Source organism: Merops nubicus, unplaced genomic scaffold (assembly GCF_000691845.1).
Source record: "Merops nubicus isolate BGI_N331 unplaced genomic scaffold, ASM69184v1 scaffold17809, whole genome shotgun sequence".
In the NCBI taxonomy this organism is placed as follows: domain Eukaryota; kingdom Metazoa; phylum Chordata; class Aves; order Coraciiformes; family Meropidae; genus Merops; species Merops nubicus.
Genome location: NW_008633267.1, coordinates 95,256 through 113,354, shown reverse-complemented (window position 1 = coordinate 113,354; position 18,099 = coordinate 95,256). Strand labels below are relative to the sequence as shown.

The 18,099-nt window shown below is 39.8% G+C and overlaps 1 protein-coding gene across 1 annotated transcript in view; it reads left to right on the top strand.

Moving 5' to 3' along the window:
• Positions 1–6,129: 6,129 nt before the first annotated feature.
• Positions 6,130–18,099, top strand: part of FAM169B (family with sequence similarity 169, member B) — a gene marked incomplete at its 5' end in the record, with an annotated part of 27,653 nt that continues 15,683 nt past the window's right edge. Inside the window, 3 exon segments of the mRNA XM_008948208.1 lie at positions 6,130–6,263; positions 9,008–9,107; positions 17,343–17,428. Of these exon segments, the coding sequence (XP_008946456.1) occupies positions 6,130–6,263; positions 9,008–9,107; positions 17,343–17,428 (320 nt within the window).

The window sequence follows — 18,099 nt, the reverse complement described above, 5'->3', positions numbered from 1 at the left end:
TATTTCCCTTCTGCCTGCATTTATCGATTCCACAGCAGAAAATTATTTACAGAGAGAAACTTGTATTTAATTTATCTCCTGAAGCCCTTCTTGCCAGTTGAATTGTGATACAATAGTAGGTTATATAGAAATGGCATTTTTGGATCGAAACATAGAAACCTGTTAATGCCAATGAATTTTATTTCATCCTTTATGTTCCAGGAGCGATTGCTCCGTTAGTAGTGGTGAGAAGCAATGCAGTGGGGAAGAACTTTCTTTTCATTAATGGTGTGCAGCATGTGGTTAAGAGCTGCCTTCCCATGTTGCACAGATACCACACCACAGAGTTTGCCCGCTAGCTCCATTGCTACCAGACATTATGATGCTGAAAGTTTCACTTGCACTAGAGCTTGGTTTTTTGACATGTACTTGCTCAATTAAATTCAGGATATGAGAGTCAGGTTCTGCATGTACTCCCAGTAACGTGCCAAAGACCTCTTCCTTCCTTTGAAAGGTTAAACAAATATGGTTGTCTAATGATAACCACATGCATGGAGCTGTTCAAGCTCACTGGAAGGAAAGGAGAAGAGCTGATGTTAAACACTGCTTTGTAACACAGAGAGCTCCCACTCCAGTGAGGGGGCAATGGAAAGCACTTTTTGATACATGTGCATGATTTAGAAGGACAAAAAAAGCTACCTTTAGATCCTAGGCTCTGTTGTGGTTGTGCTGCCATAGCCTGGCAGTGACAGTCCACAGGAGGAGAGAGAAGGATTTATGTTATGTGACTTCTTTGTCTTTTTATGTTGTGACTTCAGAGGCCCTGATAAGGAAGTTGTCACACCCTTTTGAAGTGGTAGATAAGACATACACTTAACTGATAAGAAACCAGACAGAAGATGAAGTGATTTGTTTAGGGTCACAAAAACACACCTGTGTTAAGAATAAATCTCAGGAGTTCTGGTCTCAGTTGCCTGGTTTAATGACAAGAACACTCCCTCCTAAGCAGTGACAGGATATACTGTCGGCTTGTCTCCGTGCACATGTTGGTCTCATAATTGCAAAGTGGTTTTTGATTTTCAACCAAAAAAAAAAAGAAAAAAAGTTCTTGGACAAAACAAAAAAAAGAAAAAAAAAAACAGAAAAAAAGTTCTTGGACAAAAACCCTCACAATACTGTCAGAAACACTTAAAACCTGCTGAAGTGTTGGTTGGGTTTTTGTTAATTGTGAAATATATTGGCATGAAAATAAAGCCGATAAATAAAACCAGTCCTGCAGTTGCAAGCGTCAGGAATGGCGAAACTGAACAGAAAAGAATGAGACTCACAAGTTAGAAATGTTAAGTTCTTTTTATGTCTCTTCTTTCCGTACTGTTAGAAATCAGACCTAAGTGTTTTTCATATTTTTAAACGTAAAATTATGCATAAATTTGCAGAAAGGTGCAAAGATACACAGTCCAGATACAAACCCTGTGGTGACTGATGGCTCTTCTGTAAACACACAGTTCTTAATGGATGCATGTAGGATCATCCTCTGTGTCTGTAGAACACGAAAAAGTAGTTGTAGGATAAATGATTAATTCACTCCAGACATAACACTTTTCATGCTTCATCTACAGTGAGGTTGATGTATTTTGCTTCACAATCTGGCTGCATCCTGAATGCCCTTACAAATCTCTGAAATGGGCTTTTCAGCAACTAAGTCTTCCCTGGGAGCACCAGCAATACCTCAGTGCATCTTAACCCAACGGTGTGTCTAGTCTGGGAAGAACACATCACCAACTGGGTTGTCTTATGTATTAACTAAGTACTAAGCTTATTAAGTATTAATAAGCTACTCATGAATGCAGGAGTAGAAAATTCTTAACAATGGAAGCGTGTATCTCTTTGTTTAATAAATTGTGTATTGGGTTCATGGTTAAAAAGGACTTAAGTATATTGGCATATAATTTGAAACTTAAATGAGTATTTAAAATACCTTCACAAAGAGAGAGAATTGAATGCCCCAAATTGTAATCTGTTAGATAATGGCAAAACAGTCAAACTAATACATAGGTACTAAAATGACTAGTCTAGTGAAAGAGAGCTTGAGGGATGTAATGGGGATTTGAATTGCTGTAGCATTCTATTCATGAGATAAGCCTGTGGTTATCTATATTCTGGTTATATTATTTCTATTATGGCACAGGATTTAGTTGCAGAGGATATAGAAGGATCATCAAAACGAATCTTCAGAATATCTGATTAGATTGAAGCATGTCATTTACCTCTGGGCATTACAGGAGTCTGTAGTTTCACTTGCAGAATTTCACATACAAGCATGTGCACCATGTGTTTTCTGTTGTATCTAGAATAAATTCTTTTGCTCATGGAGAAATATTTCCTGCTTACTTTATCTGGTAGAATTAAATTCTTGCTGAATCAGTAATGATGTGGATCTGTCTCTAATCTACAAAAGTAAATTTCCAGTTTAAGATAGACTGTTGCCTTCTATTTGTGATTGCATTTGTTATTTATCTACCTGATGCAGAACATAAACGTGTTAATTGGACTATCTGGATTCTCACATATTGATCTTTTTGGATCAGAAGTGAGCTTTGTCTGACTTTTACCTCTTAAGGGAGGATATTTGTCCATTTCATGAAACCACCATAAAGCGCAGCTCTCTCTCCTGGAGAAGATCAGAAGTGGAATAGCAGTGGGTTTAGAAAAAGCTGAGTTTAGGGATTAGAACTGAAATGGGGGCCTTGGTTTATGCCTTATTGGCAGAGCTGCGTGGTGTCTTAGGCTGAGGTACCTATAGGTTCTGGAGGGTAGCATCTCATAAAGATGACTGAGATTTATGGGCAGTGCTTGCTTGTATAGCTGGTTTTAGCTGTAGCTTTTCATTTTAAAAATCAGATTCTTCCTGCAAATTGATGACAGATCACTAGAGTGAGATGAGATGTATTTACACATCCTTGCTTGAGAATCTGGCCCAGACTGCTCCATGGAAACAAAAGAGAGGAGAAGCAGAAGCAGTGTTAGTTTTTGCTTTAAAATATATTCTGTATGCTTGAAATGGAAACATGCCTGTTCAGATTTCTCGTTTATTTACCTCCAGATAAGTTCTTTTCAGTGCAATTGCAAATACCTCCTTCTCCTCTGCCCCGGGTGCTGGTTCCCTGTAAAAGGCAAAGCCTGGGACCTGTCTGTGAACGTTCATTGTCATTGCTGCCCTGACCTTGTTCGCCAGCGCTGGCTATTGGAGGTGGCAGCCACTTCAGCACGAATGTCAGGAATCCCTCTAATGCAGGAGGCCTCCCGTTCTAAATTTACTCTGCTTATGGTTTATGGTCCCTCCTCTGTGGCTGCAGCAAGAGGCCCCCTTTTTATGACTCACTCCTCCTGCCCCCCTTCGCTCCCCCTCTCCCTCCCTACCCCCCAGCTGGTAACCCTTTGTGCACGGCCCTGTGGAGAGCAGGGCTGGCTGGGCGAGTGGCAGATTGGCTGCCACAATGTGCTCTTTTGTTGTCACTAGGTAAGATCAAACTTGAATGAAATCCTGTGGTTCAAATAAGGTTAAAAGGCTGCCCTTGGAACATTACAGTTTTGGTACCCCAAGATGCTGATAAGGGGCCTCAGACTGAAGCACTCACAGGACATCAGTGCTGCTTTTCTTTTAAAGCAAATTATTTTGCATTTGATTTTGGAACCTTTATAACATCCTGTTAGCCATGAATAATTATTCAAATACCTAATAACAATAGTTATGATTAGACTTTGCCAAGGGCTTTTTTTTGTTGTTTCTGTGTACAAAATAAAAGCATAGAAAGGACATATACAGGAGGGCAAATATAATTTCTTCACTTTTTACTGGGGAAAACTGGGAAACACATTAACTAATGTATTAGTGCTATGTGCATGTGTGTGCAAGCTCTGGGATGATGTTCACAAAAGCCAGTCTTCAGAAAACAGGCTTCTTGAGGACACTACAGGACACTATTTTAACTACCTAAAGTTAGTCTTCTGCTCCATGTTGTCTCTAAAGGAGTCTCTCTCTCTCTCTCTTTCTGCCCCCCCTTATACAGAAGCTGAGATAGATTTCTTTAAGTTAACTGGAAGTTTAAAAGCTTTTTTGAGTGGGGAAAAAAAAACCCCCAGGCTTCCATGGAAAGCTGTGTGCCATGGAAATGGCAAGTTGATCAGAAGTTTTCTCTAATGCCTCATTTTTAAATCTGTGACATTATTTCATCGTTCAAATGGTCACCATTACCTTAAAATACCTTAAAATACAAACATATTATGTACCACGAAGTTAGTGTAACTTTGAAAGCACTAGTTGTTTTGTTCAGTAAGGAGAAAACATGATTGTGATTAATAAGTTGCCTTGGTTTACCAACGACAGGATGTAGCCTTGTAAGCAGCATCTCATGAACAGTATTTATTAGCACGGCCAATATTTTCCTTTGTGCTAAACTTAAGTCTTATATGCTGCTTTTATTCCAAAGAATTAATTTACTAGTAAATTTACTTCAGTAAATTACTGAAATTTTTAATAATAACCTTGAATTTCTTTCCCTTATGTGGTTTCTTTGCCTGTTGGTGTTACAGAGCGTGCTGGGCAAGGCTGCTGCAGGAGAGAACTGCCACTGCTAAGTGCTGGCTGGGATTTGATTATGTGACTCAACTTGCCAGTGTTGCAATGCTGTTTTCTCTCCCATTTTGTCACATACAAACACACTATGAAAACCATTTACAGAGTAGCTTCTGTTCAGCATTCTGACTACATAGCTTTGCTGTCAAGCCTGGGGATGTAAGCTGATTGCCTGCAAAGGGCAGGAAAACAGCCTTTAAAGCATTTTAAGCAGCGGCTGGGTGGTGGTGAATTATCAGTTGTAGATTCTTACTTTTTTGCTGAGGAATAAGATACTGATTGCTGCCAGAGGGAGCATGGTAGGACCATGGGTGAACATTCTGACCCTGTACTGCAAAGCCCATGTTTCTACTTTTACAGGGAAAAGCATGATTTTCAATATGCCACTTTTATGATTCATCGTTTCTGAATCTTAATATAGACAGTTTTTGCAATGGCCCTCACAAGACTGTTCATTGTATTGGCTGCTTACTTTGCACTTTCTATCACTGCAGTTATTTCACATTAAACTTGGCTCAAAGGAGCTGCCACGTGAGAGCAAATCATGATTAAAAATGGAGGATTCAGAACTAAGATTCCAACTACATCAGTCCAGTAGAAATTTTGTCCTCAGTTTGGGGCTTACAAGAGTTGCAGGTGTAGCTGGTTGATTGAAAGCCCCTTAAATTTGAACTGTTTTCTTCCTAGTCTAGGATGACTGGCAGAACTCTGTTTGGACTGCTAACCTATTTCTTCTGATGCTGTTTGTCTTGAGCCAGTGGTGAGACACCAATCATTCTGGTTTGTTTTACCAGAAGGAGGTTTCTTGGTCCTCACGGGCACCCTCTTGGACTTGGCCTTTAGGTAACAGGCACTAGGTGTATGCAATTTTTGTCTGAACACAGTTAGCAAATACCTTGCATGAATACCCTTCACCATTGAGTCACATGGATTAAAAGTTACATTGCATAGAAGATGATGGTTGCTATTTTAGGAACTCTTATGTAAGTAAATATTTTTTGACATTATTTCATTGTTGTGAAAGTGCCCAATTGAAGTTACTCAAAAAAGAGAAAGAGAAAACTAATGATAAACAACAGAGATGGACTGACCCATAAAGGGGCAGTCTTCCAAGAGAGAGTGGAAGCTTTGGAATTCTTTTCCTGTTGTATTTTTGGACAGGACCAAAACTCAGGCTGTGTTCTGAAGTTTTTTTTTGCTCTTCTAGCTTTAAAGCAATTTACTTACACTGAGAGAAATCTGAGACTGGGCTTGTTGAATTCAAAGGAGACAAATGTGATTTGATGTTGTCATGGTTCTACTTTGTAAAATTGCATGTCAAGAGGTAAATAATGTATAGGTAGTTTTTTTTTTTACTGGCCTTATTACTTTAGATTAGGATTAAACAAAAAGCTCTAATGGAAACAGTAAGGGTCCAGCTACACCAAGTAGCTGCTGGGGAAACGGGTTTTAACATTCATGTTTCTTAGATAATTTAAAAAATAAAAATATCTTATGTTTTATTTTAACTACAGGTGGCCTTTACTTGGTAGATACATTAGCAGGAGATCCAGAAGTTTTGCAAGCAGATGCTGAAATGTACTATGAAAAACTCTTGAAGAAATCATCGTCCACTCCGGATGTTTTTTCGATCCCTGGAAGAGAAGAGGTAATAGGCTGATATTTTTCATACTGCAAGTTAGAAACTTGTAAACTAGTTTGTTGGTTGTGCTCAAAGTCTGTCTGTAAATACTGGTAAACTGGTGTGGCCGAATCACAAATCTCTTAAAATCAGCACGTTCTGCATTATGTCAAACAGTTTGAACGCTTCAAATGGGAGACAAGTTTAAATGACAAGTTTAAAACCCTCTGAGTGTGGATGAGGGTGTGAAATACTCAGCTGAGCTTTGCATATTATCCTGCCTGCTTACAGGACTGTATCAGGTGAATTTGATAGATGTTTACACCACGCCACAGCGCTGTACTCTGCCTCTACTATGGAGTTTACCCAGTTATTGTAACAGCCTATCTTTTGGTTCCCTTCTTTCCAGTACTTAGACTGGTAATTTTGAATATAGGTTCTCCCAAAGGAATTCTGATCAGATGGGATCGATAGACAGTATAAAAACTGTAGGTGCTAGTGCTTTAGGGTCCATTCCTGAGCCACCTGGGGGGAGATGCATTGGGATGACTGAGCAGGTCTATTAAAAATTCTGACTTCAGTCAACCTAGGAAACCTTTCATTCTGGGCATTTTCTAGATCATAGAAGGTGTGCTGACCTAACGGTTACTGCACTATCAAACCAGTAAGTGGGTTAGTTGAAATAAATGTTTGGAATACAGTGGCTTTTCTACTATTTAGGAAAATAATATGCGGTAGTTTCTAGAAAAAAAGCAGTTTCAGGTGGGTGGCTTCATCTTTGAGCTGTGAATGTAACCAGCTTTTAATACTCTTTTAATGCCCTCTAGTGGACCCTGTAGGGTTAAATACAAACAAATCTGAAAATGCAAAGATCCCCCAGTTTAGGGTTCCCTGGCTTTACCTGAGACTTTCATGCCTGGTTGCACTTTTAGAGGCTCATTTGTTGCTCCATTAGAAGGGAGGGTAAATTAAAATCCCAAACAGTGCAGTGTGTGTTCCTGCAGTAGCTAGACACAATGAGATCAGTGGAAGGTGGACTTCTGGCTTTTGATTCAGATCTGTCTCGCTTTTCTGGCTTGTCATCAGACCTTCAATGTATCACATGACTCCTTTGAGTCTCATAGCAACACATTTCTCTTTGCATTCATTTAATTCAGGTCTAATCTAATCTGCAGTCAGACAGCTAGTCAAGGGCATAAGTAATGGTAATGTTCTTGCTGTATTGTTTTTTCCTTATACTCTATAATAAATAGCTCAAAGAGTGTTGATATTTTGTAATTAAATTAAATGCAATAAGGTAAAGCTCCCATCCCTAGTGAAGGCCCCAGCTGATGATCTCTGTTGTACACCCGAAGGATGGGGATTTGGGTGTTTGGATAAGGGCTGCAGTCTGCAGGGCTGAATTAAAGCAGGTTTCAAGTGGCAGGACTGGCAACCGTGAATAATTATTTAGCAAGTGTTAAGTGGCTGTCAGCCCACTTGCTGGGGTCACAGAACTTCTTTTTGGTATGGGAGGGCTTTGGTCAAGCATCCAGCACACAAATAACAGGGATTATTGGGAGCTGGGCTGGAAGGAAGCTGTGCTTGGCTCAGGCTGGCTGTGTTAGCACCTGTGAATGTCCACATTACCTTGTAAACCAAAACAACAGCCCCGGCAGTGTTGGAAATAGTGCTGGCCTTTCCTTTGGAGCCATGCTCCCGTGTGCCCCATAACGACATCCATGCTCTTACATCTGAAGCATGCATAGAATGACTGAATCCCCAAATCCCCAGAACGTCCTGAGGTTTTGGGAAGCTCATCAATACAGATTTCAGGCCGTTTTCTTTTCTTTTTATTTTTTTTCCTGGTGTCCAGTGTTTGCATAGATGATCCCAGGATTCTGACACTCATAAACCAGTGAATGCCAGTTCCAACTTCTTCTCTTCAATAATCCATATTCATACTACTTCTTCCACGCACCAAGAAATATTAAATGGATCACATGACTGATTTGAGTTTCATAGCAAACTGACAAATGGGTGCAATTAGAGAGCGAGGCACACCCACACATACACAATGGACCAGATTTTTGAAAGTACAGTACATACTGTGCTAAATTATGCACGCTCTTTGCCTGCACCTAAACTTACATGAGAGCCTTTGCAATATTCATATGGAAATCGTCATCTCTGTGCATACAGAGCTGCTTGAGCACAGTAATTTTGTGTTTGTGTCACATCATTTAGAAGTTTAGCCTAAGACTGAGAGCTTGAGAGCAGCATTTTGATTTTAGTTTTGCCTGCAATATAACCACCTTGTGCCAATTATCTACCCTCCCTGTGCCTCCAAGATAAACTGCCTGGGCACTGCCCTAGTGCTTTGATACTCCCTCTACCCTGAGGCTTAATTCATTGTTTGCAAAACACCACAAGTGCTCAGCTGGACGATGCTGTAAGAAGTGCGAGTTGTATTTGCTTTTATTTGATGTGTCTGGTCTTTCATAACACCAGTTGTCTGCATGTTCAAAGCCAGGTTATGTAGTAATCACAGTAAGTCAGTATTAAGCTCTTCCCTAACTTTGGTAGCTTGATTTCGTTTAAATTAACATTGTTTACTGATAATTTTAGAATATTATCTATGTTTCAGTGCCTTGCAATTCAGGATTGAGAGGTTGCTGGGCTAAGCTTATACCACGCGTGTTAGTAAAACGGATCATAAGTGCATCTAGTACATGAAATACTTCTCATGAACTTTGCAGCACAAACAGCTACAGGGCTTGTTTGTTTTTTAGGTTAAACTTGAAGATTCCTGTGTGTGTTTTGTCCCTCTCTACCGAAATAATCCTACTTGCAAAGTGTTGCTGTTAACTGATCCAAAGGATAAAGAGACAGGTTAGAATTGGTCAAAATGTTTTGAAATTTGAGTACTTGTACTTGCTTTCCTTTTAAGATATTCTGCATGTTTATATATTTAAATATTTTGGGTTTTGTTTTGAATCTGAAGTGGATTCAGTTTACCTGTCAGGGGCTTGTGTTGGTGGGCTACTGATTAGAAGGGAGGATTGACAATCAGGGCTTTTGAATTCTACACACAGCTCTGCTGGTAGGTGGAGGATCACCTTGGGTAAATCTGTTATTCTTTCTGAGTTTGTTCAATGGGATAATTCAGTATAATATGAAATTTAATTCATTATAGTTTGAATAGAATTCTGAAATCCTTAAACAAGAGCAAGCATATATGTGAAATTGTATTAGGTCTTACTGTTTCTCCTTTGTATTATTTTTGCTTTATATCTTCTTCAGTCCTTGGTTTAATTGCCTCCTATTTTCAGTACTGGTGTGTGAGGGGTAAATCTGGAGTGAAACCATGCTTGGGAATTGAGTTAAATCCATTTTATTTGGCAGTTTTCTTTAAACTCTACCAGCTTTTCCTTGCTTAGTGCTAGAAATGCTGGCGTTTTCCTACTACAGCCGTGTCAGCCTGACAGGGATACACAACCACTGTGTTGCAGGCAGTAGAAGTCAGCATGTGTTTACTAGAGTTTCAGTTTCGTGAGTCATTGCTTAGAGTATCAACAGGTTATTAAGATTTGACCAGTAATTGTATCAAGTTTTATCTTCCTGCTATCAGGATCTCAGTATCTTCAGACACAGCCTCATTTCTGCCTACTTACTCTGTTAAGCAAGTGCCTTTGATTGGGGTGTGAAAAAATGCAAATGTAAAATAAGTAACAACTCTTGATACCAGTGCCATTAACTTGACTCCAAGTTGCATAGTACCAAAAGCAAGGTTGTGACCCACCTAAATTAAATGAGGAGTGTTGGAGCTGTTGTGAAGCAATGGACTGTAGAATTTTTGGAACATCTACAGCAAAGACATGAACTTGTGCATTGATCCATTGTGTCACTTAGGGAATACACGTGAAACCTCTTAAACTTTCAGCTTCCACATGTGGCAGCAAACTGATGACATCTGTCATTAAAAACATATTTTCTTTTAAAGGATAAGCTATAAATTATAACTGAAAGGCTTTAACAGCCAGTGTTCTTGAAAATACAACAAAGGCAAGGAAAAGCAGTTTAGCACTCTGTGTTCAGTTCTAAAATGTGTCAGGTAACAATCCTACACTCCAGAACAGGTGCTATTAGTCTAAGTGTTCATTGTTGGGTCCAAATCCTGTAGCCATGTATCCTGGTTTGAGTTAGAACTAATTCTGTTCAGTGATTTTCCTTTTCAGCTCTTCTAACTGCATTTTCTGAAGTTAATGGCAGATTTTAACAGACAGTGTCTCCTTCTAGCAGTTATAATGCCCAATGTTCAGAGTTAATACCAAGGACTGGTGTGTGCAGAAAGATTCCTGTTTATGCTTCCTCCTGTGCAGACCAAAGTCACTGCTAAATAAAATGCACCATGTTGGGATGCAGAAAGTAAAAGGCCACACCTGCAGGGAAGAGTGGCCTGGACAGCAGCCCCTCAACTGGCCAGTGAGGGATTGAGGGAGTCCATCCCATGTATGTCATATTCACTATAAAGCCGAGGGATCTCGAGGGCCGACTTCTCTTCTTCAGTGGCTGGTGTCTGAGGAGCACTCTGACTGTTCTGCTTTGGATCCTGATCTGTGTGTTCCTGAATCCCATTCCTTTCTGCCACTAAGTCCAATCTGGAACTTCCTCAGTGCCTGCCTGCAGCACCAGTGGTGATGGTGACGTGATTGCCATCAGGGGGTTTGGTTTGGTATTGACTTTGTATATATTTCACTTTATTATTTTCATTAAAGCCGTTTTAGTTGAGCTTTCTAATCCATAACTCTCTCTCCCTTATTTCCTTTCTTTCCCTCTGTTGGGAAGGGTGAGGGATTAATAGAGAGCATCTGTCATTCGTCTAGTGGCCAGCCCAACCCTAAACCTTGACACCAGGAAATTTCTTCATAAGAACAAAAAACAGATTAAAATAATCTGTGGTTAGAGGTGAACTCTGCAAAGTTTTCCAGTTCCTTTTACCTACAATTTCAATTGGACGTTTGCTAATGGGTTGTGATTCACATAGCTGAAAGTAAGAGACCTTTCCAAGTTACAAGTGTAGCCAAAAGATTTTCTAGTCCCTCTAAAACTATTGATATAGAATTACTTTCCTGCCATTAATTTCTATCTTCCATTAACATTTTTCTGAAGAGAGGTAGGCACTGGTGTGATACAGGAGAGAGGTGCCTACACTGGAGGCCAGCTTTGCTCTCTGAGTGCAGTTGTGCACTATCTACTGACTCACGTGCAAAGGAATGTGGTTGAAAACAGCATTAAGTTAGTTTAGGCTGCACAAGAGGAATGGAGATCTGCAAGAACTACAGTGTAAAACCAAAGGGGTATTAAATAAATGCAGGTGAAAGTATTGCATTTAGCACAAACCTTTAGTTAAATCATCTAATAGTATTAGGAACAACAAGTATTAATGAGATACGTGTACACAAGGAAGAAATGATTTCCCACAGGAACATGTCAAACAAGTCCATGTTGAAGCCTAAATTATATGATAGCTATCTGCATGAAAAGCTTAAACGAGCAGAATAAACACCTTATTATGTTACAAACAACAGGCTGACTGACTACTGTGACCCCCTTCAGCACCTCAGCTTGAGTCACCAGCTCGTAGTCACAGGAACAGCCTCACAGGCATCAGTAAGTCTAGTTATTTCAGTAAGGTCTACATCTTCTGGCTTTTAACATGCCCTTTTAAAAGTATGATTTAAAGGATTTTACTGGAATTTCTTTGTTTCTGGATTTTATATGCTATAGCCTCGTGGCCAGCCTTCCTACACACATCAAATCTGATTGATGGGATTTTTTTGTTTAGATGGATTTTAATAAACTTTCATGAGTTCTTTAAAGTCTGCTGAGGCGTGTGTATGTGTGTGTGCATACCTATGTGTATGGGTATATACACTGGAAGAATTTAGTACCAAATATTTTTCCCACAGTTCAACCGATTTGGAATTGACTCTTAAGGCAACAGACTGTGTTAATGTGGCAGGTCCATCTGGATTTGCTTACCTAGATGACCTTTTGTTCTAACCAGTGAACAGATCAAATTGTTTCAAAACCAATTCCTTCAGAGAAAAGCAATATTTATTAACTCAGTCATCGTTACTTAAGGACACGGGAAGAAAGTTAAACCACTAAACAGGCTGCATGTTGGTTTGGGTTTTTTTAACCTCCCTTGAGCTTTACACTTCCCTTGTCAGCTCAAGTTTAATCTAGAGAGGAGAGACAAACAATCTTGCTGTAGCTGATCTCTTCTCTTTCTCATGTACTGTCCAGCATGTCTGCATTTTAGCTTAACTTCACACCAGGAGTGCTCTTAGAAGCAAATTTCCTTGTTGTCCCCACGTACTGAGCTTCAGTTGATATCAAGCAGCAGTCTCAGAGTGCATGAACTGGATTACTTTTGGCTGAAATTAAATTAAAGGTTGCAGTCTACAGGCACACTGTTGTGCCCCAACTTCTAATAGGCTTTCAGTTTTCAGCATCAGGCTAAAGTTTGTGAACATCAGGTTCTCTGCACCAAATGTTTTGCTCTGTTTTTGTTTTGTTAGTGATTGTCTTGCTAATGCAAACATGGCCCCCTGATTTTTCCTCTTGCAAATTATTTGGCCATTTTTGAAGTGCAATGAGGTAAGGCAGCCAGGGGTGTCTGGGGTGCCCTGGTGTAGAGGTGCTTTACTGAGAAGCAAGTGGAAACAGAGTAGAAGATGTAGCTAATAAATGTGTAGAGCATGTTTAGTTGTGGGCTTCTCAGGTCCTGGTGAGGATAGTGAAGCAGCAAGAAGTGTTAGAATCCTCATTGCTTGGTTTTGCCACAGCTTACACAATGCTCTGAGACTGTAACATATTGATCCCAAGAGCCACCAACTGCCTGTGCTCTGGTGGTTCTACTGACTGGTGACTGCCAAAACCCTGGATAAAATTTTTCAGTTTAGTTCTCCATCTCTCTCCTTGACACCAACAGTACCTTCAGCTTCACTCCAACTTATCCACCTTCGCTCCTGGTGGCTCCCCAACATCCCTCACCCCTTAAAAGGAGCTCTGTGCAAAGCCTTGACAATTGCTGGGGTTAACCACACCCCTGGGCAGGACTTCAGTCTCGTGAGGAAGTGGTACACCTTGTATGTCTTAGTGTTCAGATGCGGTGGCATTTCCTCTTTCAGCTTCATGTGTTGGCATCTGTAACTGTTGAGTATTGCATAGGTAAAATGATGTGTGTAAGACTCCTGAAGTAATATCCACTTTAATATACTGATTTTCCCACAGTTTCCAAAGAAAATATTGTCAATCTAATGATTTATGTTTGAAATTCTCATCATTTAGAGTCTGGAAAAATATTGAATTTAGAAGCCTAGCTACAAGTTTTCCTGTGAAGATCTTTAAAGTTTGATAGCTCTTCATTCTTGAACAGAGGTTAAAGGGGCGTTGATACCAACACAGAGATTTATATCTGATCATCTTGATCAGATGGGTTGCCCAGAAGTGATCTGTAGCTTGTGGTCTGAAATGACCTGCATATTTCAAAGAGAAAATAGACATGGTAGCTTTTCCACAGGACTTGGTCTTGGTTGGGAGCACTTTTAATTTATTTTTGAGGGGCTGAGTGTTCTGTTCTGTTAGTATATCTGCACAGATATTTTTATGAGAATGTAAATTGTGTTGTAAGGGCTTACAGAGCATAGCATGGGTGATTAACATCTTTATAACACTAAATAAACAGACCCCATTGTGGCATTTTCTGTGTGCTGTATATAATAATTTACAATAACTGTTAGATGCCATGGAACATTTATCACAAGACATTTGCAACAAATCACTGAGTAAAACTTGAATCGCAGAAGAAAATGTAATTGGTTGCAGGAAAGATATCTATCTTAGATACTTGAATGGCTGCCATTACTGCAGCATCTGCATGCCTCCCCAGCTTTAATGTATTTATTTTGATAAGACTCTTAGGAGAGAGAGAGAAAAATGCTCTTGTTCTATTTTCAAGACAGGGAACGGGGGGACAAAGCTATTCAGGGTACACCAACGTCACGGAACACAGTTTAATGTAGAGTCTCTGAGCTTGCTCCATTGTCACAGCTGACCTGGGCTCTGTTGTGTGGAACCACTTGTTGGGGTAATTTACTGTTCTCCTTGCAAGGTGGAAATGTAGCAAAAGCAGCCTCTGCAAGTGTGCTGTCAATCCCAGATATGGATTACTTTAGCTAAGGTAAAGAACTGGTACTTTCTATATTTATTAAGCAAACCCAGATTATATGTCTCATATATAGCACTGCCTTTAATTTAGTTTGTGACTAAAGGATGTGCCACAGCAATTCAGACCAAGGCTGGGAAAAAGAAATACCAAGCTGGATGTTGTTTTAATTTTTCTTTACTCCATGTGTAGAGTCCTGATGTGCACATTTCATTCAAATAGTTGCACACCAGTGTGGGAATATTTGGCCATCATAGCCTAGAAAGTAAAAATACAATCCAGACCTGGGCTGGGAAGGAGTCCATATTTACCCAGCAAAAGGAGACGTTTTACAATCACAACTGCATTGTGCTTAGTGCCTAATTCAACTCAGTGTTTTTCAGTCCTGTGTTCCAAATACACGTGGTGGTGTGGAATCGTGTGCTTCACAGGCTCTCAGCTTCTTGCTGAGCGTGTTTGCCTGCAAGTGATCAAAGTCCTGAGGTTTAGCAAGCTAGTGCTCACAGGACAGGCTGCCCATCTGAGGATGTATATTCTCCACTAATTGTGAACTGAAATATATTGGACTTAATCCATTTCACCCAGTCTTGCAGTTGCAAGATCATTGTAATCACATCATGACTCACAGGGTTCAGGTGATGTGTGTAACTTACTATTGGCAATAACTTGATCTCCTGTGATCAGGTGAACATAACCAAAAGTCTTGGAAAGAACAAGACTTGGAGAGTGAAGGAAAACGTGGTCTCACAGAACATATTTGAATTTGAAATAGTGTTCTTCAAATTTGATTATAAAATGAAAATGAGAATGTGGGGAAGCATGGATGGTTTTAACTGCGGACCAGATGTTGACTTAAAAAAATATAACAAAAAGCAAAGTACATATGTTTGTGTGAAATCTGGAGGAATGTTTTTCCTTCAAGGAAGGCATCCATATAGATAAGGTTGCTCAAGTAATGTGATGTGACAGTTGCTATGTCAACTAGTGTTCCCTTCCACACATTTAAATTATTGAACAGCACAGTACATGTTCTGTAAAAGTAGCTCCTTTGAGCATGGTTATGCATCTTCTTTTTTTGCTCAAAGATTGAAAAAACTTTTCTGACCTTCACTGTGTGTTGCACATGCCTGAACTTTGTGCCAAACTTCTCTGCAGCTCCCACTGAAGTCAGTGTTAGGCCCATTATGCCCCCTTTGTCTGACTCAGCTCCCTTTGTAGCTGCATGTTCCATGGATGTGCAATGGAGCACTGGCTGCTTGCATTTGAAAGCAGTGAAGGGATTGAGGGAACAGATTGAAACCATCACAAGAAGAGTATGAAACTCCCATGCAAGTAAGTGCATAACATTTAATGAATTGAATCTGGTGCTATAAACAGGCATCTGCCCTTGCGTGCAATACTTTCTTCATTGTTAGCCTAGTACACAAAGCTTTTTGGCACATGCTTCAATAATTTATTTGAAATATAAGTTCGCTAAGCGGAATTTCCAGCCTTAAAGCCAGTGGGAGCTGGTAGAGGCTGAAGCAAAAAGGGAACTAGCCCGTGTGCACCTGTGACATTTGTATAACCTTGAGGCTAACCCAGGTAAATGATGAATCCTATAAAAACCATTTCACTTCCTTGTGTGTGAATTTGTCTCTAGCTCAGAGATGGTTTTGAACTTTCTTATGTTTATCCCTGGTTGGGTAGCTCAGTAGACAGTGCACTCTTAGGACTTGAGAGTTCTGAACTCTGTGCTGTTGTTTGCAACGTACTTTCTGTGTTATATTTTATCTTTTTGTCTAAAAATGGGAATGCTAGCTGCCCTATTTGAAGATAGAAAAGTCATTCGTGTTCTTGAGCAATCCTGAAATGGTGGCTATGTACTTTCTTTAGGTGGATGTCACTGCTGTATGAATAATACTGTTCTTTTTGCTGAAATATTTGCTGCTTGATGTGTAGGTGGTCAGTTTCTGTGTTTATTCTAAAACCTAATCTAAAAAAAAATCTTAAAATCTATTCTATATCATTTGAAATGACCCTGAGTTGAAACTTTTCTTTCTAAACAGGGCTTGGGAGCAATTTCAGTGTCACCATTGCTGCTTCAGGATTTCTCTCATAAATCTAATGGCAGGCAATGAATTCCATGGTTGAACATGTAGGAGTAGGGTTCAAATACTTGTTTCTGCATATGTGAAGAATTCAGGAAGGATGGGAAGAAGTGGGGTGCAAGCTTTGCATAGCACCTACACAAGGACTTGACTTTTTGGCTTGTCATACAATTTTTTTTCTGAGCAAATTGTATCTTATGTGTGTGTATGTCTGTTCTTGGTTGGTAGAAACCTCTCTGTATGCACCTTAACTTCTGTGAATATCTGTTCATGCAGAGACTTAGGAGTCTCTACTCTGAAGGTAGCATTCTGTAGAAATTCAGTCACATAGGCAGCTGAAAAGCTATTTGATAAAGTGGATATGAAAACTTCTGTGCTTGATCTGCGTGAGTGCAAGTATGGGCATGTATGCAGGTGGGCAGGGGAAAGTCTGAAAGCTACTTAAAAACCATAACCTTCAGCTAGGTAGCTCTCTCTGTCCCAAATGCCACTCAAACTTACTGTGCTACTGAACAGATATGCAGGAAGTGCTTCATTCATATGGCACACTGGTTGTCACACCGAAGTCACATCAATTCCTGATGATGACCTTCACTTGATGCCTTGTGCAGTACTGAAAACTGGGTATCAAGGGACATGGAGATGAGACTGAAATACAGTTGTTGTTCTGCAGTCTCACAGCAGATCAAAGTGGAGTCTGTTGGAGGGAGAAGTAAATCTGAGGCTGCTTGTGGAAAGGTTCAGAGCCAACTTTGCATTTATTTGCAGGTAATGTGTTCCCCCGTCTTTGTCTTTCTGTAGTTTTGGCAGTTTATTTGAACCAGTGTTGGTGGCCTATTGAAGATGTCATAAAGACAGCTGACCCTGCTAGAGATGGGCTAATTCTGGTAAGGATGCTATTTTAAACAGCTGCCTTTACCCTGGAACTTCCCAGCTAGAACAATCATATGGAATTGTCTCTGGTCTCCTGTAGCTCATGCTTTATAACCTGTGAGATCTGGGCTATGTGACTCACCAAGTATTTCACATGTCTCCCATTGCACAGTGACATGCACATTAACCCTCTCTAAATCATCTTCTGTGTGCAGTTTATGATTCTTCTGTGGCTTTGTTTTGTTTCTAGTTTACCCTAACTGCCTACTAAAGGAATAATCAGATAGACCAAACTACTGCATTAGCAATAATTCTTCACATGAGTGTTGCTTGACTGTCTGATGGGAGGTGTTACTACCTTGTGGAACAATGTCTTATCTAGCTAGTTATGATTTTTTTTTTGCCTTGGATAATGTTTATATTGTGCTAATTTTATGAAATGGTTGTTATTTACTTGTTTTTTTTCTATACTGGTAATTCTTTTTCCAAATAAATTGTCTTAGTCAAATACAACTACTTTTTCATAATTCAAGAAATGTGGGTAGCCTGTAATCTGTTTTCAACTGAAAAATCAGATGCCTACTACATGTGAGCTTTGTGTTTTCATGAGGCTATTAATTCAGTTCTATTTGCTACCCAGCCTGCTCTCTCCAGCTTTGATCCTTAATGATTTCTGTTCCTTTAT